Raw genomic sequence first — 26,524 nt, 5'->3', positions numbered from 1 at the left:
CTGATTTCAATGTAGTGGTTTCGAGTAATATAGAGCAACACAAACGAAGCATGATCATTATGCTGCCTTTCTTTCAAGGATCGTCTAACACGCGAATGCTGAATAAGGGCACCACAAAATGCTGGATCTCTCTTTACAGCACGTATTTGAGCCTCTCAACCGTAAACCCCAACGAGGAGTACTGTTGCAAAACACAACAGGACTTGGACTTGGACAAATGTCTGACTTGTTTCAAACTGCCTTCTCGGTAGACTAACGATGCGTAAAGACTGGAGTCATTCGGATAGCACAATGAACACCTTACATTTGGTCGAACATAGAGCGGTTGCATCAAGTACGAAGATTATTTTTCATCACACATGCCTCAAGTCTTGTTCCAGAACAATGTGACTATATTGCGTCCCTCTTACGGATCGTAGCACTCCCGAGGACCGTTTCCATACACTTACCCAGCTTACGGCATAGCCTACCTGAATGAAGGTGCTCATTGCGGATAGTCACATACAGAGATATTCTAGCATCCTTGTGCTCTTCAAGTGCTGCTCTTCAAGTGCTGGGGAATTGGACCACGTGCCAATGCTCGATGCTGTCAGCCCTCTGGCCCCATGGTCCCATTGATGTAGGTTGCAGAATCACATAAATTCGGACATGTTGTCGAACCTCTTTCATTGATAAGATGGGCAAAGCATGAAGCCTCGCTGAACGGACATGACCTTGATTGCCTCGATGAGAAGTCTGGAGTGGGCGTACTGAAGTCGTATGACGAATGTCGATCTAAATACCCTGATCCTGCAGGCCGTCATCATGTGTGGCGGCTGCCTCGTGCTTTCCTTTGTTTGTAGTTTGCCCAAGTACTGGGAAACTGGACGTAACCATGGATGTCTTCCTAGCTTATCCTTCAAGCCCATAGGATTTCATCTAAGCTCGTCATGAGTTCCGTATGGGCAGTGATCAAGGGCGCCAATTACGGAGATCAGACCAAGAACCAGCGTGATATACAGACTCAATCCGTCATATCGGTTGCGCTTGGTCTTATCGCCTTCACGTCCTTTTGCGTAAGCATGACTGGCCCTATGGGACTGTCTGCAGAAGCTCACAGTGACATCTAGTTCCTTCGCCCGCGATGGACGTCCCTATACGCTGCTCGCAAGCGCCAGAAAAATGCTGCCCAAATATTGCCCGAGTTGCCGGATACTCTCTTTGGCTGGATACCGGCGCTGTATCGTATCACAGAGGAGCAGGTACTGGCATCCGCAGGGTTGGACGCCTATGTGGTAAGAGCGCCACCTTGGAGAGAGCGGGCACATCTGACATGCGGGCCGATAGTTCCTCTCCTTCTTTAGGATGGCCATCAAGTTCGTCGCCGTGACGTTCTTCTTTCAGCTCGTTGTGATGCTCCCAGTACACTATACGGACACTGGGGATTGGGGCATACCAAGCCCCATCAAGTCTAACAATGAGACGTCCAACCAGACAACCTCAGGCACCATGCTGTTACGAAAAGGCGCGGAAGATGATGAACCTGAAGCTTCCGAGCGTATGCTTTGGCTCTACGTCTTTTTTGTCTATCTATTTTCTGGTCTTGCCCTCTACTTTATCGTCACGGAAACGAAGAAGATCATATCTGTACGACAAGCGTACCTGGCCAGCCAAACAAGTATCACCGATCGGACCATCAGACTATCAGGTATTCCTGTCGAACTGCGGTCTGAGGAATTGATTAAAGAGACTGTTGAGAATTTGCAGATAGGCAAGGTTGAGAGCGTTCTGTTATGCAGAGATTGGACTGAAGTGGACAAGCTCATGGCAAATAGAGACAACGTACTCCGGAACCTTGAGGCAGCGTGGACTACATATCTTGAAGCCCCTAAGCAGGGACGAAGGAAGTCGCTCATGCCACAGAGGACGAATCATGATCCAGATAACGAGACGGAGAACGCTCGACTTTTAGAAAACACTAGCCCAGGCCAAAAGGACGATAGCCAACCAAGGCCTCAAGCGAGGTTATGGTATGGTTTCATGGGCTTACAAAGTCGTAAGATTGACGCTATCGATTACTACGAGGAGAAACTACGGAAGATAGACGAACAAGTCAAGACATCACGCCGCAAAGTCTTCAAGCCAATGCCACTTGCTTTTGTCACCCTAGACTCTACTGCCACAGCTGTAAGCCTTCGAAGACCCATAATGAACTCGGAGGAGAGCTGACGCAGATGAAGCAAATGGCTGTCCAGGCTCTTATGGATCCAGTGCCTATGCAGCTTGTAGCTAACGTTGCGCCCGCGCCGTCTGATGTTGTCTGGGAGAACACATATCTCTCACGGTCAACTCGGATGTCGAGAGCCTGGCTGATAACTCTGGTCATTGGAGTACTGACTGTCTTCTGGTCTATTCTCTTGGTGCCGCTAGCGGGTTTGCTTAGCCTGCAGAACATCGGGAGAGTGTCTCCCTCACTTGAGGATTGGCTCAACACCCACCAGACAATTAGAGCCTTAGTCCAGACTGGTTTGCCAACCTTGCTGTTTTCAGTGCTGAGCGTAGCTGTGCCATACCTATATTATTGTACGTGTTGTTCTCCATAAATCAAGAACGTCGCTTACAAGCTCAGGGCTCTCAACCCTTCAAGGTATGGTATCCCAAGCAGAAGTGGAAATGTCCTTAATCAGCAAGAACTTCTTTTTCACTTTCTTCAATCTGTTCGTTGTTTTCACAGTTTTCGGTGCTGCCTCCAACGCAGCCGGCTACATCGACCGCTACCTTGATGAGATCAAGAAAAACCTCAAAGACACCACCCTTATTGCCTATATCCTCGCCCGATCACTCAAGAACCTCGTTCTCTTCTACATGAACCTCATCATTCTACAAGGACTCGCCCTCTTTCCCTTCCGCCTCCTCGAATTCGGTTCTGTTTCGCTCTATCCGTTCTATCGCCTCTCCTCCAAAACCCCACGAGACTACGCCGAATTGGTCGCTCCGCCCGTCTTCTCCTACGGTTTCTACCTTCCGCAGACGATCCTCATCTACATCATCTGCATCGTCTACTCCGTGCTACCAGGATCTTGGTTCGTCCTCTTCTTCGGCCTTCTCTACTTCCTCCTTGGCGCTTTCATCTACAAATACCAACTGCTCTACGCCATGGACCACCGCCAACACTCCACTGGTCGCGCGTGGCCGATCATCTGCAACCGCATCGTCCTTGGTCTCATAGTATTTCAGCTCGCTATGGCAGGCATCCTCGGCTTATCCACGGCTTTCAAGCGGGCAGCACTCATTAGTCCGCTGCTGATATTCACGATCTGGTTCATTGTATACTATCAACGCACTTACGAGCCGCTTATGAAGTTCATTGCGATCAGAAGTCTGAACCACGAGCCGCCGTTTGGAATACAGCCGGGCCAGAGCAGGTATGAAACCGAAACGGCCGGGAGAACCGTGGATGAGAGCGAGGAGACGGGGTTGAGGTATATCAATCCGAGCTTGGTGTTGCCGCTGGAGGAGGCATGGTTGCCAAAGCAAGGGGCTGATACAGGTGATGAGGGTGGTGGGACTGAGGGAAATGGCAATAGGAGAGATGGTCGAGATCAGGAAGTGTAGGCTTCTCCTTGGGGTTATAGGGAATATGAATCTGGAATGGGTGTAGCATAGCGCGTGTATCTTTGGAACAACGGTATGGCGCACTGAGACGCATGGATGATACCGCGAGGATCTCAGGTTGTTCTAGCAATCAGGTCTCGATATGAATATTGACCCTAAGAATATTCTTCCGCGTATTCTCCCTGCCGATCTATGCACTCCCATCGCTTTTTACACCAAGAATGATCAGAGCCCAAGCATCTCTAATTCTAGCCGACTCAGTGTCAACAAATCCACTCCGAGACCCTCGTCTTCCATCTCAGCTCCCTTCTCAGCTAGATAATCAGGCACCCAGTCGGCGCTGCCGTCGCTCCAATGCCCATCATGCATTGGCGGAACATGGATGGCAAACGGACCACCTGTACGCTGGAATGTTGCTCTTCCTTCTGCTTCCTCCCCGGAGAAATAGCCTTCATCCTGGTCGGCATCCTCCTCTGTGCGCTCGGCACCTTCCATTGAAGTTCGGTCTTCGTGTGAACGACGCAAGTCCGACGCATCAGTCATAATGATATCTTCATCCTCACCGGCACCATCGCTTGATCCATCTGTAGAGGCCAGATTTGGCGCATCAACCATAGGCACATCTCCATCCTCATCGGTATTCCTTGGGGCCAAAACCGGCCCGGGTGTCTCCATTGCGCCATCACTCCAGGCCTCCGATACCCATCTACCTCGCCCGTCATCCCAGGGAGTACGCCATCCCCTTGTCTCGTATCGCTCGGTCTTATACCTACGGAATGGTAAGGGTGAGGCATCCCTCATGATCTCATTCTTATCTTGTGGTCCCTCGTCTGTGATGACAGCCGTCGTGATACCATCGTCTTGAACGGCGAGATTGAGGACGTCTTTATTTCCTGCAGCGAATTGCCACGTGTAGGCTTTCATCAGGGAGGAGCTGAAGGCCCGGAGGGTGAGATCGCCGTCTCTGGCATTTATAGAGACTTCAGCGAGGCCCCGAATGGTCGCAATATGCACGCCTTGGATGCGGATAGGGATGACCGAAGAAGGAAGAATAGGTTGCGAACCGTCTTCTTCTGTAATAATAGGCGGTGGTGGAGCGGAGAATACATCGATGGGGACGCTGAAAAGCCATACTTGACGGAAAGCTTTCAGATTGCTTTCACAGGCGTAGCCGGCGATTACTCTGACGCCCCACTTGAGCTCCTGTGCGCCAGCATAGATGTATGGGAGCCACCCGGATTGAGGTCCCTCAAATACAAAACGACGCATGAGTTGCGGTATCCCCTGTCCAGGTGTCGTATCGCCTCCAAGGTACAATCTGTTGTCATGAGGATTGGTATAGAGAACGTTGTGACCATCACTAAGGGGTCTGGCGTTGAAGTGTTCTAGGTAGGGCCTGATATTTCCTAAAAAGGACAGTCGTGAAAACGCATGGTCAAGCTTCCACGGGTCATCGTAGCTCGCATAATAATCCCACGACCTCTTTCTTTTGAGCTGTCTGACTCGCGTTGGATACATCTTTTGTGCAATTTTTGCCTGAGTTGGATGATCGGCACTAGCAATAACTCGAAGCTTTCGATTGCTGTCTATGCCAACTCTGTTGGGAAGGAAGTATAGGCAATCGCTGGGCGACGAAAGTGGGAACCAACGTTGCAGCTCCTGTCCGCTGAGTATATCAAGCCAGTGAATTTCAATCCCCGACTGATTTCCAAAGGCCACGCAGCGCCGTTGTGGGCATATCGCAACGCTTCGAGGCGGATCTTGAGGAGAACATAGATCACGATACACATCCCGCGCCCCACAAGACCTACAGAAGTCGGAGCACTGGGAAATATCATGAGAGGCGTAGGAACCGTCACTGTTCCACGCCAGGAGCTCCACACGTGGTCCATCGATGACGGTCAAGCTGCGGTTGGTGTTCGCCGGAAAGGCTGGTGGTGTTCGGGCGCTGACTGGCCCTTTACGAGCAGGAAGAATGTCATGGCGAGCGATATCTGCAACGAGTCCGCACCGCTCATCAAGGAGGGCAGCGACGGAGAGGCGATCAGAAGATGTGTCCATGCTAACAGCCAGAGCTCGCTCTGGACAACTGATGCTAGCCACTGCATGAAAATGGCCTCCATATTCATGTGGAGGATTGCCATAGGGATCTGTGAGAAGGTAGACGTAGATAGTCTTTGCCTTACAGATGAGTAGGTAATTCTGGCACACACTGACGACAAACCGAAGTGGCGGATCCGAGTCTTTACCGTGGTCATAATCTTTTCTGGCGAGATCAGCGAAATCTACTTCGGATGTAAGTGTCGGCTGGCGTATGAGACCTTGAGGATTGACGGGTCCATGTGGAAGACCAGCACGAGTCTGATGATCAAGTGACGGCCTAGGACTAAGCTCGCATTCAGTAGCCAGCCGCTTACTGAACACCCAATTTGTGCTAACAACGCTCAGCCTTCTCTCTTCAGTCGACTGTAACCTCGCCAGATCTTGTTTCGCAGCTTCGTACCATCCTCCAAGCCGCAACATCTCCGTCAATAATTTGTCATTCAAGCTTACAATCATCCAAGCTCGACAGCTATGCCTGGCATTGTTGAAGTCTGTGGGCTCAAGTTCGTCGTATATCTTCTCGAGAATCTCCGTAGGAATCCTGTTTGCTGTAGGTAGGCAGACTGGTCGAGCATTGGTGATGCCATGTGACCAAGTGCGGCACGAAAGTCGAAGAGACTTGTATGAATCAAGATCAAGGTAGTAAACCAATTGTTGGTAAAAGGCATGAGGGAGTTCGACCGCTTTTGAAGGGGCCTGCGGAAGATGAAGCATGGCAAATGTGTCTCGGTGACCAGCAAATCTAGTCAGGTCGACCGAACTATCAAGACTAGCCGCACGGTATAATTCCTCCGAAAGACTCCAGGTACGAAGGTGGGCGAATTGTCGGGGCTCAAGGAGAACATCAGCAAGATACTCCTCAGGTTCGAGGACTAGGTCCCGGCTCATAAGTCGTTCACGCAAAGCGCTTGCGTCAACGCCAGATGCAATAGAGCTCAGCCGGCGGTAGATTGACTCGGATGCAAGTCGACTTCGTGCGGGCATTCGACGTAGAGTCCGACCTCTAGTTGGGCTTTGCTCGCCACTGGAGAGGTAGGAAGCTTCAGATTCAGCCATTGAGGGATCAAATGCGACATGATTGCTTTCTGAGGGCACTGCGCTAGATGGAGAAGATGCCTTTGGGCGGAGAGGCTCGCTGCTAGAGTCGCGGCAGCCAGTCTCATCAGGTAGCCCATTCGACCAACAAGTCTTATCCGAAATTTTGGAAGTTTGAAAAGGGGGATCTAAAAATGGTAGGAACATCGTTGACTGCGAGGTTCTTTCGGGGATGGCTTCGATCTTGCGAGTAGGAATGGGTAGAAATACTAGTATTTCGTAAATATAGGAGTGAAGATTGGACAGCAAGGTGTATCCAAAGACTGAGCTGCGATGGAATTGTAACGCTTCCTTGCTTTGTCCTTGGGTCGCGATAGCTCTACCCAAAGCAAGCGGCCGGGTCGATCGCCAAAGAATTATGCTGTCAGTGACAGGAATATAATGATACGAGCAATATGAGGTCAGAGGGGATAGTCATTCTCTGCGTAACTCGTGAAGAGCGCTGTAGCTCTCCTAGAATTATTTGAGCCGGTAGGGAAAGTGCAACTGTCTTGAATCAAGGGACTTAGGCGGCAAGAACATTGACAGCAGTCGTCAGGGGCGACATTGATATAATCAAATCAGCGTCAGAACAATTCAGGACACGTTCGAGGGGCGCCAATTTTCACCCCAGGCTGGCGCTTCGCTTTGCATGAAGTAGTCAGATCTTGACGACTCTTGTTTGTGACTGGTGACCGACGAGAAGAATCATGCGTGCTAAAGTATCTGCTGCAAGATGGCTTCATAGCGAGAAATGATGCACGTTGAACGGCGCTTGATACTCTGTAGCGTCTGCGTTTGATGGAACATGGCCAAGCCATAGAGTGATATTAGTAGACATTCTTATTTATTTCATCGTCTAGGCTGTGCTGGAGTATGCATGATAGAAGGCGTCAAAGTTGTTCAATGTCACTCAAGAGCCCGTCCAATCCCTGCTCGTGACCTTCAATCAATCCCCTTAGTGAGCGCGACAGATGGTCTACACCCTTCGCTTTGGTATCTGCTTCCATCTCTTTCGATTTCACAGCTGCTACCTCGAGCACAGAATCGGGCACATTAGCCAGTCTTGCGACATTGAGCCCGTATGAGCGATGAGCTACCCCCTCGCCAACTTCATAAAGAAACGTGATCTCTTCTTTATCACCTTCGCTCTCTTCAAAGCGCATATGAAAGTTCCTGAGCTCGTCATGTTGAAAAGCTTTGGCTGAAGCGGCAAGCTTCTGATAATGAGTAATAAAAAGTGTCAAGCTTCTCTTCTCTCTGATCACGTAGTCAAGCACGGCTTGCGCTATCGCCACCCCATCATGCGTACTCGTTCCTCTGCCCAATTCATCGAGGATGACGAGCGAGCGTGATGTTGCTTGTTTGAGGATGTCCGAGGTCTCGGAGAGTTCGACCATAAAAGTTGATTCACCAGTCATCATGTTATCAAAAGCGCCCATACGAGTGAAAACAGCGTCCAATATGCCAAGCGTCGCTGATTCCGCGGGAACGTATGAGCCGATCTGGCCCATGATTGCAATGAGAGCAACTTGACGAACATAGCTAGATTTCCCACCCATATTGGGCCCGGTCAGGAGAAGGCCACGAGTACGGTCGAAAGCAAGATCAATATCGTTGGGTACATAGGCATCAAGCAGCAATTGCTCAACCATGGGATGCCTCCCCTGCTTGACATCAATGCAGGTAGTGTCAGTGAACTGTGGTTTGACATAACCAGGCTGCGTAGCTACTGCAGCCAGTGACAGCAAACAATCAAGTGTCCCTAGTGCTTGTATGCAATCGCGGAATGACTGGTATTTAGAAGAGATGCTGGCAAGTAACTCGGAGAAAGCTGTGTCGCAAGCTGCAGCCAGGGCCTCCTTGTGCTGATCACGCTCACGGATGAGCCTGATAACTTCTGGAGTGTGAAATCTTGAATTTTTCTTTGTGCCGCTGATTTTAGCCCAGGAAGCCGGAACATTCTTCAACTGGTGGTTGTCGACTTCTATAAGATACTCAATTCCTGCAACAACCACATAATCGACTTTCATTTTCTTCAGCTTCTCAGCTGCTACGCTGCGGTAAGCATCCAGATCTTGTTCGACGCTTGCAATGCCAAGCTTATGCGTTGTTATGTCGTCTGACTCCGACTCTTCGCGAAAGAATGAGTACCTGTCATCTGAGGTGGCCGCTTGAGGATTTATCTGATCGAGATACCCTACCACATCGCCGGCTATGGTAGGAAGAATCGCAATCGCTTCATTGATCACGGACGAGCGAAATCCTACTTCCGAAGGCTCTTGAGCCCAGGCGAATTCATTTGCAATCCGCTGCAATGTTTGCAACACAGAAAGTAGCTCTGGTCGAGTGCATTTGCCATAGTAGATCCTTACTAGGCTCTTTTCAAGATCCGTTCGGATCTGCGAAAGCATGCGCTTGAGCTTCTCAGCTATCATTGGGGGATCGCTATTCTTGAGATCCTCAATTGCAGCGACTCGTTGCTCGAGATCGGCCTTCACGAGTAGCGGTCTTCCCACCCACTTGCGAAGGAGTCTTTGACCGAAACGTGTTTTTGTTCGATCGAGAGTCCAGAAAAGGCTGCCTTTCTCAGTATGATCGGTCTGATTCTTGTAAATTTCCAGACTTGTCAGACTTGTACCATTCAGCAGCATATGGGAGCGGGCACTGAAAGATTGAAAATACTTGGTCAGATCGAAAATGTGTTCCAAGCCATATTCTGTCAGATGTGTTATCATGGCTGATAGACAAACCATGACCATCTCCTCAAGATTGAGTACCTTCTCAAGCGTTCTACTTGCTTTTCCATCCTCGTCTGCGGTGGAAACTCTCATCTTCCCTGCATAGAAATTTGATACGTGACTGTAGGCTTGAGCAGCTGCTGTCTTCGGCTTTTCGACTCTTTCAACTCTGACTTTGTCGCCGAAAACATTCATTTTACTACCGGAAAGGTGGTGCACCAATTTTTCCGTTGCTTTGGATAGACTTCCAACAATCAAGATTTCGCAAGGTGCGATGTGCAATAGTCTGGTTTCAATCTCGCTACGCATGAATCCATCTTCGAAGTCATCGTAGATAACGTCACCAGTGGCAGGCTGGACAGCCACGAGTCCAGTATGCACCTTCTCGTCGGTCCCCCATCCTTTGGCATTGCTCTCCGTGAGACATGCCAAATAGCCTGTTGCAGGAGCACCGCCAGCAGGTACATCTTGTGGCGCCCCTAAATTCCCAATATCATCAATGTACGTGCCTTTGGTATACAGATTTGTCAATTTGCGAGTGAAAGGGGCGTTTCTATTATCGCCAGCCGCTTTCAATGCGGCGGTCTCGAGTTGTCTAACAACGCCAACTTTGTGACCTGCCGAAACCAGTCGTTTGACATGAACATGCAGACGATGTACAGGAACACTTGCAGACGCGAAACGATCGTAGTGGGCTTCTGATGGGTGCTCATCGTATCTGAACTTTCCTGGGATGCAGACAATGCTCAATTCTTTGGCTGCGACTCTGGCATCTTCGCCGAAGAACTTGAATTTGTATCCGACCTCAACGATCAGGACAGCGTCCAGGTGGCTCCGCTTAATATCGAGATATTGCCTCTCCATTGGGGTGAGCTTGCTTGCCCCTTTCTTGTTTGCCTGCCCTTTCGAACCCCTTTTGGGTTGCTTTGCATCTTCTTCTACCTCGACTGGCTCATCACCTTGCCCTTCTTCCTCATGGGTCTCCTCCGAAATAAGCCAATTCCGTCTCTTGATTTCCGCAATACTATCGGGTCTTCCCAATTTCTGTACAAATCTTTGGTGCAATTGGTCCTTACCCCTCTGCGTGGCTTCATCTTCCATCGCATCTTCATTATCAGGAACAGGCGAGCTAGAGAAGGTGTATTTGGAGGTTCGCCTTCCTGGAGATATTTTTTGCGTCCCGTTCGCAGATGTAGATGCGAGAGGGCTGGCAGCAGGGGCGGCAGCACTACTCGAGACTCTGCTCTGCGGATGTTGGTCATTCCTGTCATTCTTTTGATCAGATAGCCTCAGCCTTTTTGGCTCGGGGAGGTCCGTGTCATATTCGTGGTCCTGTTGACTGCCTGTAAGCTGTGTATTCGATTTTCTTCGAGCACCCGGTAAGACTACATTCTCCTCGTTATAATCTGACCAATCGGCGAGTAAGTCTTCGTCGCCATTTGGTACATCATCACAGTTCAATGCCGCCGACTTCTTGATTTGAATAGTAGGCGCAGGGGCAGTCTTGCCAAAGAAGCTAGAGATGGACTGTTGCTTCGTTGCCGAGGACTGAGAGAGCGAGGCAGCTACTGGCATGGTCTCTCAGCGTTGGTAAGTCTTGAAATGACTTTGCTATGTGGAAAACACTTCGGAGCATTCGCTACAATTCAAATAGGGTCGCGTCATAACGCAGCTCATTTTCACGCTCGCCCGAAAATGCTTAGGTTAAGGGCTTGCACTCGAACCCCTATCTATCAGGGTTGGGATGCACACAATATGATTTTAGAGCAGTCGATCTTGTTATCTGCACGATTGACATACAGCTTGCTTACAATACTGCTAATTGACGATGCTATGCTATTAAAATATTGTGCGCCTGTCTGAAATGGTCTGGTCTTACGAGTGACCAAATCAAAACTGTAGTCATCGCCTCCAAGACAAAGCCCCCAAGTATACAATCTAAGAAGCCTGGCGTTCTCGCCCAAAATTCCCCATATCTAATTGCTGCTGACAAGTGTCAATATCAAATATTTGTTGCATTTTTGGAAGATATTGCTCGTCATGATGCCGTGTGTCTAGCTCGTGCCTTGCCCCAATCATCTGCAAGCCTCAACCTCTCATGCTGCGTCCCCCCTGCGAACGGTGTTGACGTTGTTCGGGCAAATACTCGGCCTGAGTTTGAGGTCGAGGTACACAAGTCTGTAGCGAATTCAAATTTGTATCTTGCGCATAGAAGCGGGGTTGCTGATAATGATCTCCCCGTCCAGAGCTTAGAGGATTCAACTGACTTCCACGAAATGTCGGGCCACAAGATCCTCCGAATTCCATTTGTGGCGGCATGCTGCTGAAAAATTGCGGCGTCTGATTACCCACAACAGAGAAATACCTCTGCGTGATCCTAGGCTTCAATTCTTGAGACCTGTCAAACGTTGCTCTGCTAGGATGACCTGTCAAGACCATCAGGTTTTCTTTATCACTCTCGAGGAAGGATTGACAGAATTTGTTCGTGGTAGCTGATTGGGTATTTGAAACTGGAGAATGCATCAGAAGTTCATGATAAGACTCGTCGCGAACCTCTGACTCCAATTGGGTCAGGCATGTCTGCTGCGAATCGATCTGGGAGGTGAAATGTTGTGTCGGCGATGACTTCCCATCACTAGATTGCCCATTAAGACTTGATTTCTCCGTGTCCAGATTCAGGAGATCTCTGAAAACCGAGAACTCTGCTTTGCGGCGAGTAGGAGTCCCATGAGTAGGCATCCTTGGTTCAAGGTATCCGTCTTCAGCAAGATCTTCGCCAGTGTGAGCGATCTTTGGAAACACTGCTCGAAGTGTATGTAGAGCCATGTCAGCCATGCTCTCAAGTGCCGCCGGTGTGATTTTCCCCACGGTTCGAGTGATTGGGGGCTTTGGGTACCGCTTTCTACTCCCGCGCGGCACGTTAGTCCCAACGTCTTCAAGAGCTTTCCTTGCTCTCGTCCGTGGACGTTTGGGAGGTTTTGGAAGAGGCGTTGGTTCTTTCAAAGGACTACTTTCGACATTGCCAGTGATGACCCTTTCTATTTTCACTTGCCCGTCAGGCCAGAAAACACGCTCTGTAGGTTCAATGGCAATCGAGTCCATCTCCATTTGCTCCAGCACTGATCCATGCTTCTTCTGATTACGCAGACGTTGAGCTTCATAACTTGCAGAATCAAATAAAGACATGCCCGGGTAGACGATTCCTTTCAGCGATGATCCAGGCTCGATAGGTTCTTCGACTTTGTCTGTCTGGATGCTCTCCTGATCATTTTCCTGCAGATATGGCGGAAGATCTAAAGGGTCTGGATACCTTGTTTCTACAGGCTGTTTTGCATTGGACCGAAAAGGGTCTATGGATACAGAGTCCAAAGCAGTGAAAGGGCCCTTCTCTTGTTGATGAAAAGTATCAGGACACGCACCACCAGGACTTCTGGGGCTCACATCGCTTTCTTTGGCCCAGTCAATCATGCGAGGGACCGGCGCACGACCTTTGAGACCGGCTTGAGGGCTGGGCGAATGTTGATTGCTAGGTTGCAAGTGCAATGGGGAAGGACGGGCTGCAAGTTGTGGATCAATGTTTGATTCATTGAGCGAGGTTTTCCTTCGTCGCTCATCGGCCTGTTTTTGGCTTGCCTGTCTGGCAGTGCTTTTCGATCGGATTGATTTCTTCGCATTGGTACCCCGCTGAGCTTGTTTGGCGCTCATGCGCTGAGATAGCAGTCTCTCGATTTGGTGGCAGTCGTACCAGGAATCAAAGGCATTGACTTTTTCACGTATTTCTGCATCTTGCCGAGCCTGCACTTGGGCTTTGAAATAATGGGACAAATGCCCCTTGGAAGATATGTGCGTAAGAAGGTGGGAGACATCACTGAAATCTGGTTCTTTCGGACAAATGCTGCAATGAAGAGGGATTGAGCCCATGGTAGCAACTGACGTGGTAGCAAAGCCGATTCAAGCAAGCAAGGAGCAACCACCAGATTGAATGTATGCTCCTCCCCAGAAGGATTGATGCGAAGTGAAAGCGCCCGGCCGGATGCAAAGTGATTGAAGTTGCTGGGAAACCTCAAGTGCCAAGATCACGAGGATCTCTTGAGCGAGGGAAGGTACCTCCTAGGGTACATAATGGCAACCCTTAGATCTAGTCAAATTTGGAAAATGCAAACTTTGGCATTTGGGTCGTGGTTGCAAGCCATTAATCAGCACTCAAAAGTCGGACATGGTTCGCGAGCATCGTTGGCACAGCCTAGACGATTCGCAAGGCATCGAAACATTCTAGCGAGGTGCATGCCACCTACCAGGGCATCATGATTGAGAACCATAGGATATCTCATCATTCACAATTCATACCGCAGGCACGCGAGGCCACTCCACTACCACCAACAACGACCGTCACGAGGTGGGATTTGATAACACTCTTTCTGTCACTTTCTTTGGCAAGCAACTACAGCGAGTCAGCTAGAAGACTCAAGTCGGTCATTAGTGATGCTTACTAGATGGGGTCAATTTGTTCAAGGCCTGGAAAGCCCAGAAGACTTAGCCCAGATAAACCGAAAACTGTATGGAAGACATCCACCATGTCTCCAGGTCGGTCTGCGACGCCTCCCTCCTGAGGATCCTGACGAGTCTTAGTCAGAGGATTCCAGGGGGGTCACCTCACTTCAGACTTACCTGGCATTGCAGGATGAATTGAGATAGCTTCTCACCGTCTATCCAATGCAAGCGATCTATCATGGCCAAGCTGCTCAGCACCCACCAGCTGTAACACACATCTTCAAGCTTCTCAGGCCTTCCATTAAGACCTCCGTTGGGCAGCTGCCGCTCACTCAGCCACATGCCCAGATGATCTTTGTCGACCAGGTCTAGGCGTCCCGCAATCGCCAGTGCACCTACGCAAGTAAAGATCTGGCCAGCATGGGACTCTGCCCCTGGACTAATTCCATAGCCCCCGTCGAAATTCGCACATGCTTGGACATGAGCAACTGCATTGGGCACGTCGGCAAAGTGTAGTAGCCCCAAAAGGGAGAGAGCATTCAGAGCACCGTATAGAAAGCGAGTATCGTATTCCCCCCATTCATCACCAGCGAACGAGCCCGTGGTGGGGTGTTGAAGGGTCGCGATGACTGCGTGATAGCCTTAGTTACAATACTTTGAGCGAGAATTTGCCCCAACGAACATTTTCCAACCTTTTCTTTTCCTGCTTTGCCTCGCTTGTCCAACTCACCGAGAGCGTCGACAGTGGCTAGGACCTGCACAGCGCTAACGGTGTAAAGCATATGAGCGTCATGCCCCGGGGCAGCGCCAAAACCACCACTTTCATATTGACACGACAGGACAAAATCGATGGTCGCATCACGCGGCAGAGCGTCCGGGCTACCCAACAGATGAAGGGCAGTCAGACCCCAGTAGACTCCATTGAGACGGAGATGTTCAGTCAGCCAGTATTCCAATTCATCTTGACGCTGTCAGCACATGAGCGAAAGCTTGAAAGATGAAGCAGGCAACAGCTCACGGTGTTCAAGCTCTGGATATATTTCACATGTGCATTAGTCGCCAGGTCAGTGGGAAGATCCTGTGCCGAGGCGCCAGCCCGTCCAGGACCGGAAACCAGTGACATGGTTCGTGCAGGAAGCCACCTCCTGACGATCCAAACAAAGTTGAGGTTTATACACTGCTATGCGGCTTGCAAAAGTGGGTGAGATCAGCAAGCACGAGTGGTAGCCAGCCGCTACCGCGTATTCCTCACAGTCACTAAAATTGGAGCCGCGTTCCTGTCTGCAGTGAGAATCACCATGTGGTCTATGCTTCTCGTACTGCAATTGGTGCAATACTAGGCCAAGGCATGAGAATTGCTCTTTAGTGGCTGCGGATGAATCCTAATCAGAGCCACTTCATCCTCCCATTGTCAAGGCTTGGCAGGGCAGCTCCCCGCTATTCTTCTGCCTCCACCAATTTATTAGCATCGACCTATCGTTGTTATTCCAGGGCTCCAAGGAAGAGAAACATCCTTCATCCCTAGGCTTCCACAGCCTCAAACGTGCTAGAAGGTCTGCCTCTAACATCCTCTGGCCATACTCCACAACGCCAGGGATAGGAGCCCTTCGAAAGCGATTTCTACTCGGGGAAAACAGCCCTCGAACAGTACCTTTTTCTGCCGCAACTTTGAAGAGCCCGGCTGCACGCTACTGCATCTCGTTGCAGGAGGATCACCAACTATCGACGCTGGTCGTCTACGTGGGGCCGTTGATCTCTGTTGGGGAGTCTTCGACCTGTGCATTGCTTTCAGCTTCCCTCGGAACCTGCATCGAATTGGTCACACGAACAAGGGTACAGCCAAAGCAAACGAGCACCCCACCATTGCAGCAGCCTGTTCCATAAACTAGCATTCTGAGGGCATCGGTCAACTGCTGTTGACACAGGCATTTATTTTGACAGCACAGGTAGGCGACATTAGCAAGAACTACATCCTTTCCTTGCCTCGACTGCCGTGTGAGCCTTGTTCCTGATGGACTAGGCATGCCCACGTCTTACTATAAAACTGATCAAATATATCTTGAATTCCTTGTACTGCTGCTAACAACTTCTATTCTTGCAGGGACCCAAAGATATCGAAGCTTTGGCTTGCCTATCGCCTTGTCATCATCCGCCCTGAACGGCTTTCCGAAGCATCCAGCACCCGCAGAAAGAATCTTGGCAAATTTGTCTTCCCCGAGCCAATATTGAACTCTACGTCTTCCTGGATGATCATTATGATAAAGAGGATTGATCAATAATAGAGCCACAGGCGGGCCTTGATTCCGAGAGAACCTCGTTGGGGGTCTGGACTATCACCGCCCGTCGCCTGGGTTGTCGACCAGCATGCCTCGACCCACATCTTTGTCGTTAGCTGTGCCACCAGGCACCTCCGCAGTCAGCAGCACTGTCACATCTCCAACAGATGATGGAAGTGGCATGTCGTCCCCAGTCAGCACCAATCCCAATCATACAATACCTGGTGGTGCATCCCGACACCACAAAACGAGTAAGAGCGTACCACATAACGGTTCTGGGAGGAGCTCCCCTCGAGAACAGCCTTCTTCACCAGACATCACGTCCTTGCCACCTTTTCCGCCATCTCCGCAAATTACTCCTAAGCATGGAAAAGAATCTTCCAAGGGCTTCTTGTCAAGTCTGAAAAACACCAAAGTGTCCAACAGAGGCCCACCAATCGAGTCCACCGTCCGTCAAGTATCAGAAGATACACCTAGAGCGCAGTCACGTCAACAGCAGCAAAAGTTGTACTCCCTGAAGAAGGCATCCGGCTCCACACCGGACTTGAGCTTATCATCCTTTGATGTCCATGTGGATGATAATCGTGCAGGTATTAGAGCGATTCCAGATATTACGCTGCTACTGACACATTGTAGGTCTTACAAGTGAGCGATCGAAACGACCGATCGGTGCATCAGTGGGAGGCGAGACTATAGCCAACCCGAGCCCGACTGAGCCTTCATTCTCTCGGAAACCAAAGCCAAGATTCACTAATCTTATCAAACGTACACAATCGATACGCACAGACAACGACGGGAGACGATCAAAGCCAACGACACCAGTCAGCGGAACAGGGCCCGGTCGGCATGGTCAATTGGCACCCAATGACAGCGATGAAACAAGCCGAGCGCCTCAAACTGCACCACTACATCCAGACCGATCTCTACAGGCTATGATGGGCTCTAACATTCGAGGTCGTTCAACTGACCGGCCTTCGTCCAATCACAGCTCTGATCACGGTTCTTCGAGACAGGGTCGACCGGCCAATTCAGCCTCAAATTCTCACGTAGCCTTGCCAGGCTCAAACCCTGGCTCTCATAAAGAGAACTCCGGCTCCCACCTTTTTGCCAACATAAAGAATACGTCCAGTAAAGCCGCTGACGGAATTGGAAGGGCAGGTAAAGGCTTGTTCGGCAAAATGAATCGAAGACCAAGTAGTACTGGTAGAGAGGAGGGACGCCATGAACCAAAGATCATAACGCTGCCGTTAATAGAACAGACACGGAAGACAAGAATCGCAGCAAGACTTGAAGATTCTCGAGATAAGACAGAGTTTTGGATGCCTGCTCTTCCTTGGCGATGCATTGAGTGAGTCTCTCATGATACCCCTGTCGAGACTTCATTTGACGCTTCTATTAGCTATTTGAATTTCCGTGGTTGCGAGGAAGAGGGTCTCTACCGTATTGCTGGATCTGAGGTCCAAATCCGGCACTGGCAGAAAAGGTTCGATGTCGAACATGATATTGACCTCTTTGCCGAACCCGAGTTGTACGATATCAACATCATTGCAAGTATTTTGAAAGCTTGGCTCAGAGACCTTCCCGACGAAATTCTGCCCAAGAGCACTCAATATCGAATCCAAAAGGAGCATCCCGATGCAAAGGAAGTCCCGCAAATGTTGAAGGACGAATTGTCAAATCTTCCACCTTGTAACTACTACTTACTCTTCGCCATCACGTGCCATCTTAGTCTCTTAACTGCCTACGCCGAGAAAAACAAGATGAATTACCACAATCTTTCTGTCTGCTTTCAGCCATGTATGAAAATGGACCCTTATTGTTTTCGCTTCCTGGTTGAACATTGGAGAGACTGTTGGCAAGGTTGCCATACGGAGAAAGAAGCTCTTGAAGACGAGTACCGATTGTTAGATGGCACTATCTCTAGTGGGGTCAATAGCTCGAACAGCTCTACGGCTATTGCTGACGACCGAGACACAACCACACCGCCGAACACTGGAGCACGAAATCATCAAAGCAAACCAGCACCTCTTAATTTTAGGCGGGCTGGTAACGAGGCGCCACCCGCCACGCCTGCTGGTATCCCTCAGGAAGCCAACGGTCATATAAGGACCGCATCTCAATTACCAGAATTAGCGCCTATGAAACCCTTATCGCCGCTCACAGGAGAGTTCTCCAAGGCTTCCCCAAAGAAGACCACATCTACCTCGCAAGGTTGAGAGATATCCGCCCTCTCGAGTCGATGTGCCTCACTTCACGCTTACGGCCTCAACAAGTACTGTGGAGCACCACAACTAGACATTCACGGGCAGGCTCACCCATAAATGTTCATTGTTCAGTCAACTAGTCGTTTTCTTTGTCGAAATTAGCGTATCATGCAGGCGTCACGTTTTGGAGCCGGACTCGAATTCAGGACGCCTCCCTAATTTAGGACAGTATCGAATCGTTTTACACCAGGCATGGCATACAGGGAAGTGGAAAAATGCGGGATCATATTATTGCAATGAAAGGTATGCTGTCCTGTAACCATGGTTGGCTATCTCTTTCACCACTTAGCGGGATTACTTTTCTTTCGTGCTACATACCCGGAATGCAAAGGAAGATGGCCGGTATCGTTGCTCGAATGTGTTTTTATGATCTTTCAAAGAAATGTACGATAGAAAGTGGGATGGAATGTACTCTGGTTCGAAGACTGAAGTGGATTTAAGACTGTCATTCTTTCTTGCCTGGTCTTTACTGACACATTTTATGATATTTAATGTTGGCTCTGCCTCTTCTCCCTCCTCGAATTGCCATGTGCTTCAAGCTCGCAAGGCTCAGGCGAATGGAACGCCATCCTTGCTTGCAAAATGCTACAAAACACGTATGCTCTAGGGATCTTGATCTTCATCATTTCCCTCCCGAGACGCACCATGCTTCCTAAATCTGATATCCGACTCTTCCTCGAATGCAGCCCCGTTCCAACTCCCCCAGTATTCCCCCACCGCTAACCACCCACTCCTCTCCCACCCGCTTCTCATCAACCCTGTCAAGCAACACCCCACTGCGCGCCCAATACTCCATTAAGCCTTTTGCCTCATCTTTATCCAACCCTCCCAATCTCTGAACATGCAGCCCCGGCCGCTCAAAAACCCCCAACACCCTCTCATCCCACCGCACCAGCGCATCTCTCCCCTCTAACGTCCTCCCCGCCTCCAAAGACTCAAGTGCCATATTAAGAGTTCGAACACTAGGCGCATTGCTACTACTCGTAGCCGCCAGAACCATCCCTCCATTCGTCAACGGCTGTGAGCCAGACAGGTGGGACACCAACCACTTCACCAACTCGAGCTGGTGCGCGTGGATGAGCTTGAATTCCGCATCTCGATATTTCGAGTCGCGCATCACGTGTGCGAGGTTGTCGATGCACAGGAGTAAGGGCGGCCGGTCAGGGGCCTGGAGCTCGCGGAGGAGGATGGTGAAGATCTCGTGGGCGATGGTGGCGTCCTCTGCGCCGAGGAGGCCAAGGCGGGCGAGGGAGATATTGGAGGGGATGGAGGGGAGGGTGGGAGTTGGTGTGTGGGGGGTTGAGAGTTGGAGTTGGGAGAGGACGGATTCGTTGGCGCGGGCGATTTGGGAGAGGAGTTTGGCCGTGTAGGTTTTTTGGGTGTAGGTTGTTGGGGGGGTGGAGGTGGTGGGGGCGTAGTCGGTGTGGCCTATTGTTAGAGCTTGAGCTGTGTTGATTGTGTATCATTAGCTAGTGCTTGGGTATGATTTCGTGTCTGGAAAGGGGAGGTCTTACCTTCGGGGATGTTGATGACAACCCAGCCCTTTAAGAACGCCATTGTCATAGCTTGAAGCAACATGGTTGTCTTCCCCGTTCCTCTTTCGCCTACAATAAGTCTTCTGGCAGTATCACTGCCTATGTTCTTCATTGCCGTTGCGTACTCGAACGTCTCCCCCTCAAGAGCATTGCTGGCCGCCGATAGTTTCCCCATGCTTGCGTATGTTTGAAAGCTTCCACAGCTCTCAATTGATCGACAGTATCACCAGGAATCTCCAACACTTGCCCTCTTAGATCTTGATTGTACACATTGTCTGCGTCAAGCTGTTGTAGTCCAGGGACTTCGAGGGCATTTGTGTTGCTCAGCACAATTCGCTTGCCTTGCACTTTGCGGAACGTCGGACGGTCACCAAAACGCTGGTCTGATGTTTGCGCATTGCCCCATCTCCTTGAATTTGCATCACCCTTGGCTACCGCCGTTTTTTTGCCTTGTGTATTTTTTGCCTTCACCGGGTTGGCGTAGAATGTTGACGAAGTTGAGAAGGCTGCGGTCGAGGTGACTTTTGCATGGGATCTGCGTCGGACTGGATGTGGTGATCGAGACAATGCTCTCGCTAAGCAGCGCGAGCATAAGTGAGAGTTCATTTTGCCTCTTGATGGTGCTATTCAGGAGCAATGCAGAGAAAGCTTGGAACCCTCAGAGGGTCAAAATTCATGCGGCTTCGCTAGCGCTGCTAGCGCATCTAACAGTTTTGGCACATTGGTCAACTATCCACTTTTCTAGAAGGACGGCGATTTTACAGACTTCAAGACGACTTTGGAAGTTACCATGGCCACAACAGATACCACAATGACGGATGTCTCCTCGCCATTACCAAGCACGAACGGCAAACACCCAAAGTACGCCTCTTTTCCCTATTGCAAGTCCACCAACGCATACTGAGCTTCTATACAGTCCCTCCACCCATCCACCTTCCTACGATCTCGGCAACCTCCTGGTCACCGACCCATCACCCATGCTCTCCTCAGAACTAAGCGAACCCCACTTGCACTCCCGCGCCCAATACTGCGCCCAATCACTGATCTCACAACTCCTCACAACCTGCCCCATCCATGTCTCCTCAGCTGCCGAAAGGACCGTTCTCATGACCCTCCCACCACCAACAACGCCCATTCCCCGAGAAAAGCCGCTACCGAAACCAAAGGAAAAGACGACATGGGAGCGATTCGCCGAGAAGAAGGGGATCAAGAAGGATGGGAGAAGAGATAATGAGGGAAATAAGGTGTATGATGAGGAAAAGGGCGAGTGGGTGCCGAAGTGGGGCTATAAGGGGAAGAATAAGGGGACGGAAGGGGATTGGATTGTGGAGGTTGACGAGAAGAAGGAGGCGGACCTGGGGCGAGAGGGGAAGACTGTGAGGGGAGAGGGGAGGAGAGAGAGGAAAGAGAAGGCGAAGAGGCAGGACAGGAAGGAGAGGGCGAACGAGAAGAAGGGTAGGAGAGGTAATGCTGGATGAGACCAAAATCGAAATGCAAAATCATAGTGCTCAAACACGATTTTGGCGCTTTGTGGGACTTTACGAAGATGTTTTATGGTCCGAAGTACTCTACAGAAGATACCCGACGTACAATCTACGTCTGCACAGCCACATGGCTTTCATATTGATACCTACCTCAACACAACCCAGTTGCTGTAGACATGATGTGATACGCTGATATCGATTCATACCCTCAAAAAGTAGCCCGCAAAAGCACGGCAAAGCAAATATTGCAAATCTCATGCAAGTGGTTGACATGCGGCAAGAGCGTCAGTCAACTTTTCCGTCAGAGCTTCCTGCCTCATACTCCAGTCACGTTGCACAACGTCAACTTTTGCCCCACTTAACTTTTCCAGATCTGATGTCGTTTTTCTACAGGCGGCAGCCAGCTTTTTTCGCGTCTGGAGGGCAATCTCCACGTTTATCTCCAGATGACGGCTGTGTTCTTCTCTTAGTCGATCGATCAGAGACTTGCTCCCATCTGAAAAATCTTGAACCTTTCGGTGGATTGCATCCTCACTCCGTATCGTCCTCTTGACCATTCGCTTGGAACATTTGTCAGTGTGAACGACACTGGCTATATAGAGGTTCACTTACATTCACGATCCCACACAACAGGGTGTACATCTCATAATGGTGATCTTCCGCCCATTCATTTGAGGAATCTGGATCAACGGGGCGCTCCGTTTCCGATGGCACCGATGCTGACTTCTTGACTGTCGAGTGGTCCGAGGAGCTTCCACTTGAAATCTCAACGGCATCCTTCCTACTTTCAGCAGGTCGATGGTATTGTACTGGGGTCGCTGGAGCGACGAGTTGTTTATCAGGATCCTCAGGAGGCAATCTTATCACGTCGCCCTTGTTTTGGCCGTGGTTGTTGTAATCTTCAACGGCGACTTGCTCATGGTGCACTTTCTGGGCAAACTGATTTAACTTGGAGATGAAGGAGCTGACGGGTACCTTTTCGTTTGTTACGAAAGGATCTTGTATCTCGGAAGGGACGACAGTCTCCTCCGTTTGCAGATTAACCATCACGCCAGTAGGTCGAGAAATGAACGGTTCGGAGTTGCTAACAGCTGATTCCGCATGTGGAGAGCTAGGGAGCTGTTTGTGACTGCCTGAACGTGCTGATCTATTAGCACCCACATTTCCGTTCTCGGTCCTTCGCGGGATGAGGGAATTGAGTCTTGCGTTTACTATTTTGGGCTCTGGTAATCTCGGTGCAGGCGGGATGGGCTCAGTAAATTTATGTTCGTCTTCCAGCTTGGCGTCCGCGAGAGCATTCTCAATGTCTTCTTCTTCGGTCATGGCATCTGCGTCTGGAGCAGCATGAAAGGCTCTCTGTGACTGCAGAAAAGGACTTCCATCTTCTGTGACATGTGTCTGCGACTCAATTCTCGAATCGCACTTCTCTTGGGATCGTCGTCCCAACGGCTCCAGGATTGATGGCATGGGTTGCAGCACGTTCCTCTTTTCCGATAAGGGCAGCCTCTGCATGTCGGCTTTGCTTGGCTCTAGTGCCCTGCGCTGTGTCTGCATATCTATTCCAAAGCGTACTTCGTTGACCATTGATGGCAAGATACTGACGTGCGACTTGCCGGTTATTCTTTGGGCTGTTTGCAAGGCTAAGGATTGCTGCACAGGGACCTTTTCAGACTGCACAATGCCGTCAAAGTCAGAGATGCTTGCAAAATCATGGTCTGTAGGTCTCGCTTGGCCGAATTTCCCTTGGTTCTGTGGACCAGACTTGTCAAAATGTATGAGATTAGCTTTGCTCACCGACGTTGCCAGCGGCGTGAGACCTGGCTTGTCGTCAAGGCTTTTTCGGTCTCTTTGGGCAGTATACCTGATTATGGATTCTTTGCGCTTTTTCTTGTGATCTTGGGTACTGGAGTCTGGAGACTTTCTCTTCATTCCTCGAGGCACAGGAGTTTGTTTTCTATGCGAAGGTTGGATCTGCTCTTGCCCTGCAGTGTATTGCCCAATTACCTGCTCAAATATACCATCTGCGTTCGCTACCTGAACATTTGCAGGCTTGGTATGCTGGTCTCCAGGGCCAGACTTTCGAGTGTAACGAATACTACTGACTTTCGCCTTGGTGGATATGATGGGCGTGAGCTTTGTAGCGAACGGATCCGCAGCTTTTGCCTTTGGAGCTATGGGTGGTTTCGCTGGTATTCTAGGAGTCTGGCCTCTCTTCTCGTTGATGTCATTTACTTGCCTGACTTTCTGATCGCCTTGGAGATATTGTGTCTTCATGCTTTTTGCGGCAATAACGACGGAATTCCCAGGTCTTATGACGTCCAGATGTACCTCAGGATCTTTGACAGATTGCTTCATCTCGTCAGGGCTTTGGTGGACGTGCAAGGCCGTTGTAGGTAGGAAGGGCTTTGGAGGATCCCGGATTCTCGCAGTCGATGGCTTTGCTCCATTTTCATGCGCAAAGCTATCAGATACAATTGAATCCTCTAAGTGCACCTGTTGGTCGCCCGCGTATTCATCCGGTGGGGTGGTGATGTCTTTCTGGAGACCGTCATGTTGTAGAGTCATATCCTGACCACCAGGGCCCAGTACTAGTGCCGTCTTTAATAGATCTGCGCGATGCTTCGGTGGTTCGTCATTCTCATGCTGGAGATATGGTGACCGTGGTATCTCCGGCAGCTCCTGCATCATTTGGTTTGGTATCGAACTCACATCATGCGTGTGCTCTTCAGGCGTAATTTCGGAGCTCAGTTGATTCCCCAACTTCCGGTTCGCCTCGACTGCTGCCGATCTTCTTGGCTGGGCTCGAGAGACTACTGCACCCTGATTCGCTTTCTTCGCGGGCCTGGACTTAGGCCCTTTGCTCAGATTACCGGCTTTTGAAATTTTGTCCTGACTTTTCCTGTTTCTGGAGAGCTTCGAGGAGTTTGAAACTTTGGTAATGGCGTGCGTTTTCGTGGGCCGAGTCTTTTTGGCAGTAGGCTTGAAGTTCTTGTTAACAGGGATAGCTAAACCCTCATTCCATATATCGTCATCTGCTGGGGGTATTGGCAGTCTTTGTCCACTCGTCTTTGATCCAGATCCCGCGCGAGAGGGTCTGAGGTTTGCATTATGGGAGACAGCACCGTTTTCGACTTTGGCTTTAACAAACTTCTTCGATGAAACTCGATTCATGGCAGGCACAATCTTAGGCTTGGTCGCATTGCTTTGCCCAGAGCTGTCGTCCTGAGATTGAGCTGATCCATGAGTCGTCGACTTTGGCTGACGTACATCAATTGTATTCTTGTTGTTGCGATCTTGTGGATCAGTCACAAGAGCTTTCTGAGATTTATTGATCGACTCTTGACTCGAAACGCTTGTCTGTCGATGCTTCATACTTTGTGATGATCTGTTCTCCTTCTGAATCTGCGATAGCTTTGAGACCTGGTGATCACTTTTCTCAGCCTGGCGAGACATTAGCGCCCTGGGTGCCTTGATGCTTTGCTCATGCCTGTTTCTATTTCTTTGTCCAGCTCTTGAATCTTGCTCTATTTTTCCGAGATTGATTCTATTTGACTGATCAATCGCCGAATTAATCTCTATGTTGATTGGAAGGATGGTCCTCTGCGGCGGCGTAGTTACTCCGTTGTTCGGCCTATATATTTGCAAGGACCTTGATTTCAAAGTATTGGCTTCCTGGTCACTGGCATGGGTCTGTGCGCACATCGGTATTTTCTGTGCCTGGAACTCGGGTGCCGAGTCAATGGCATCCATCCCTTGCTGCCACCTCTCCTGGTCTGTAGATCCCTGCTCGATCGTGGCGTCCGGCTCTTTGACAACCTGACTTTCCTGTTGGCTCGAATGAACCCGGGGATCTTTCGACTCCGTCATGCTTATTTTGGCAAGAGTGCTCTGAGCAATGTCTTTCGGATGATCCTGCTTGAGCATGTCATCAACAAACTCTTTTCCTAGGCGGCGTTTTGTGGGCTTCTCATTAGGTCCTAGCGTTTTCGAGTCGGCAGCAGGTTGGCTTGCGGAGCCGTTTGGAGCGATTACTGGCCAGCCAGCATCTTTGAACTGATTCCTGAGATTCTCACCAAGGTGGCGTTGAAGGACTTGGTGGCCTTTATGAGGGATACTTCCAACTGACTTGGCGTGGGAGATTGAGGGCGTATGTCTCGACGAGGCTTTAGGCTGTGTCGCTTCAGACACCCCAGACTCCTCAATGAAGTCCACGGCGTCAGCAGATTCTGAAGTTGCAACATCAGCAGCTTCACTGACTCTTTTGCTTGAGGGAAATTTTTGCCCAATCCTTGACAGAACACATTGTTTCACAGCTGAAGCAGCATTCTCAGAGCTGAAGCCTAACAGGACGCCAGTAGTCTCAACATCTTTTGCGTTTACCAAAAGAGAAGCCTGGACTCCAGAGATTAGGTTCAGCTTCAGAGCGTAATCTTCCTGCGACAATGAATGCTGCATATGCTCGACTTGAACAGATTGAATGACCTCGAAAGAAATATCAACGTAAATTGCAAGGCGACTCCCGGAGGAGGGAATGACAATGTTGAGTGCTTTCGAGGCTGTCACCAGGATAGCAGGCTCTTCATTAACTGTGAAATGGTCGTTGCCTAGACTTAGAGCAGTGGCAAACGTAGTTGGCAGATAGCTGCCACAATGTCAGCTGCCTTCCTGCGTAAAAAGTGTCTATTCACCTTTGAGCTAGATCGTCGTCGTCAGACATTAGCTCCTCGACGAAGCCTTCGAAGGAGATGACCCATTGCGAGTCGCGATCTTGATTGGCAGGAAAGCGTGCAAACACATACTGCTGGCTCTCGTCACGGAAGAAGGTCACCGGGGGCATGCCAGAAAGTACAAGCTGTCTGATGATTGAGCCGCCCAATTGGCGTATTACGCGACTTTCGCACTGCATCACGATCTCTCCCAAAGAGCGTCTTGAAACCGTCAGCAACCTCTTAGTGGAATACG

The 26,524-nt window shown here is 50.0% G+C and overlaps 9 protein-coding genes across 9 annotated transcripts; 3 read left to right on the top strand and 6 right to left on the bottom strand.

The window, feature by feature from the left end:
- Positions 1 to 929: 929 nt before the first annotated feature.
- Positions 930 to 3,594, top strand: KY384_009002 (uncharacterized protein; the record flags this gene model as incomplete). Its single annotated transcript, XM_044817488.1, has 5 exons — positions 930 to 1,055; positions 1,110 to 1,274; positions 1,327 to 2,166; positions 2,220 to 2,562; positions 2,609 to 3,594. 5 exons carry the CDS (start codon positions 930 to 932, stop codon positions 3,592 to 3,594), a joined length of 2,460 nt encoding a protein of 819 aa, XP_044664641.1.
- A 225-nt stretch (positions 3,595 to 3,819) lies between these two features.
- KY384_009001 (uncharacterized protein) lies at positions 3,820 to 6,753 on the bottom strand (the record flags this gene model as incomplete). Its single annotated transcript, XM_044817487.1, has 2 exons — positions 3,820 to 5,769; positions 5,806 to 6,753. 2 exons carry the CDS (start codon positions 6,751 to 6,753, stop codon positions 3,820 to 3,822), a joined length of 2,898 nt encoding a protein of 965 aa, XP_044664640.1.
- Positions 6,754 to 7,664: 911 nt separating this feature from the next.
- On the bottom strand, positions 7,665 to 11,087 carry MSH3 (Mismatch repair protein msh3; the record flags this gene model as incomplete). Its single annotated transcript, XM_044817486.1, has 1 exon — positions 7,665 to 11,087. The coding sequence occupies one exon, from the start codon at positions 11,085 to 11,087 to the stop codon at positions 7,665 to 7,667; it is 3,423 nt and encodes a 1,140-aa protein (XP_044664639.1).
- Positions 11,088 to 11,600: 513 nt separating this feature from the next.
- Positions 11,601 to 13,433, bottom strand: KY384_008999 (uncharacterized protein; the record flags this gene model as incomplete). The annotated part of the gene is made up of 1 exon (XM_044817485.1): positions 11,601 to 13,433. One exon carries the CDS (start codon positions 13,431 to 13,433, stop codon positions 11,601 to 11,603), a length of 1,833 nt encoding a protein of 610 aa, XP_044664638.1.
- Positions 13,434 to 14,001: 568 nt separating this feature from the next.
- KY384_008998 (uncharacterized protein) lies at positions 14,002 to 15,126 on the bottom strand (the record flags this gene model as incomplete). Its single annotated transcript, XM_044817484.1, has 4 exons — positions 14,002 to 14,127; positions 14,181 to 14,632; positions 14,686 to 14,971; positions 15,022 to 15,126. The coding sequence occupies 4 exons, from the start codon at positions 15,124 to 15,126 to the stop codon at positions 14,002 to 14,004; spliced, it is 969 nt and encodes a 322-aa protein (XP_044664637.1).
- Positions 15,127 to 16,367: 1,241 nt separating this feature from the next.
- Positions 16,368 to 18,495, top strand: KY384_008997 (uncharacterized protein; the record flags this gene model as incomplete). The annotated part of the gene is made up of 3 exons (XM_044817483.1): positions 16,368 to 16,869; positions 16,916 to 17,627; positions 17,679 to 18,495. 3 exons carry the CDS (start codon positions 16,368 to 16,370, stop codon positions 18,493 to 18,495), a joined length of 2,031 nt encoding a protein of 676 aa, XP_044664636.1.
- Positions 18,496 to 19,195: 700 nt separating this feature from the next.
- On the bottom strand, positions 19,196 to 20,253 carry KY384_008996 (uncharacterized protein; the record flags this gene model as incomplete). Its single annotated transcript, XM_044817482.1, has 2 exons — positions 19,196 to 19,983; positions 20,058 to 20,253. 2 exons carry the CDS (start codon positions 20,251 to 20,253, stop codon positions 19,196 to 19,198), a joined length of 984 nt encoding a protein of 327 aa, XP_044664635.1.
- Positions 20,254 to 20,889: 636 nt separating this feature from the next.
- On the top strand, positions 20,890 to 21,556 carry KY384_008995 (uncharacterized protein; the record flags this gene model as incomplete). Its single annotated transcript, XM_044817481.1, has 2 exons — positions 20,890 to 20,939; positions 20,995 to 21,556. The coding sequence occupies 2 exons, from the start codon at positions 20,890 to 20,892 to the stop codon at positions 21,554 to 21,556; spliced, it is 612 nt and encodes a 203-aa protein (XP_044664634.1).
- Positions 21,557 to 21,816: 260 nt separating this feature from the next.
- On the bottom strand, positions 21,817 to 26,399 carry KY384_008994 (uncharacterized protein; the record flags this gene model as incomplete). The annotated part of the gene is made up of 3 exons (XM_044817480.1): positions 21,817 to 22,122; positions 22,175 to 26,204; positions 26,251 to 26,399. 3 exons carry the CDS (start codon positions 26,397 to 26,399, stop codon positions 21,817 to 21,819), a joined length of 4,485 nt encoding a protein of 1,494 aa, XP_044664633.1.
- Positions 26,400 to 26,524: the final 125 nt, after the last annotated feature.

Source organism: Bacidia gigantensis (assembly GCF_019456465.1).
Source record: "Bacidia gigantensis strain McMullin 20006 chromosome Unknown scaffold_268, whole genome shotgun sequence".
NCBI lineage: Eukaryota > Fungi > Ascomycota > Lecanoromycetes > Lecanorales > Ramalinaceae > Bacidia > Bacidia gigantensis.
This window is presented reverse-complemented; position numbering and strand designations above follow the sequence as displayed.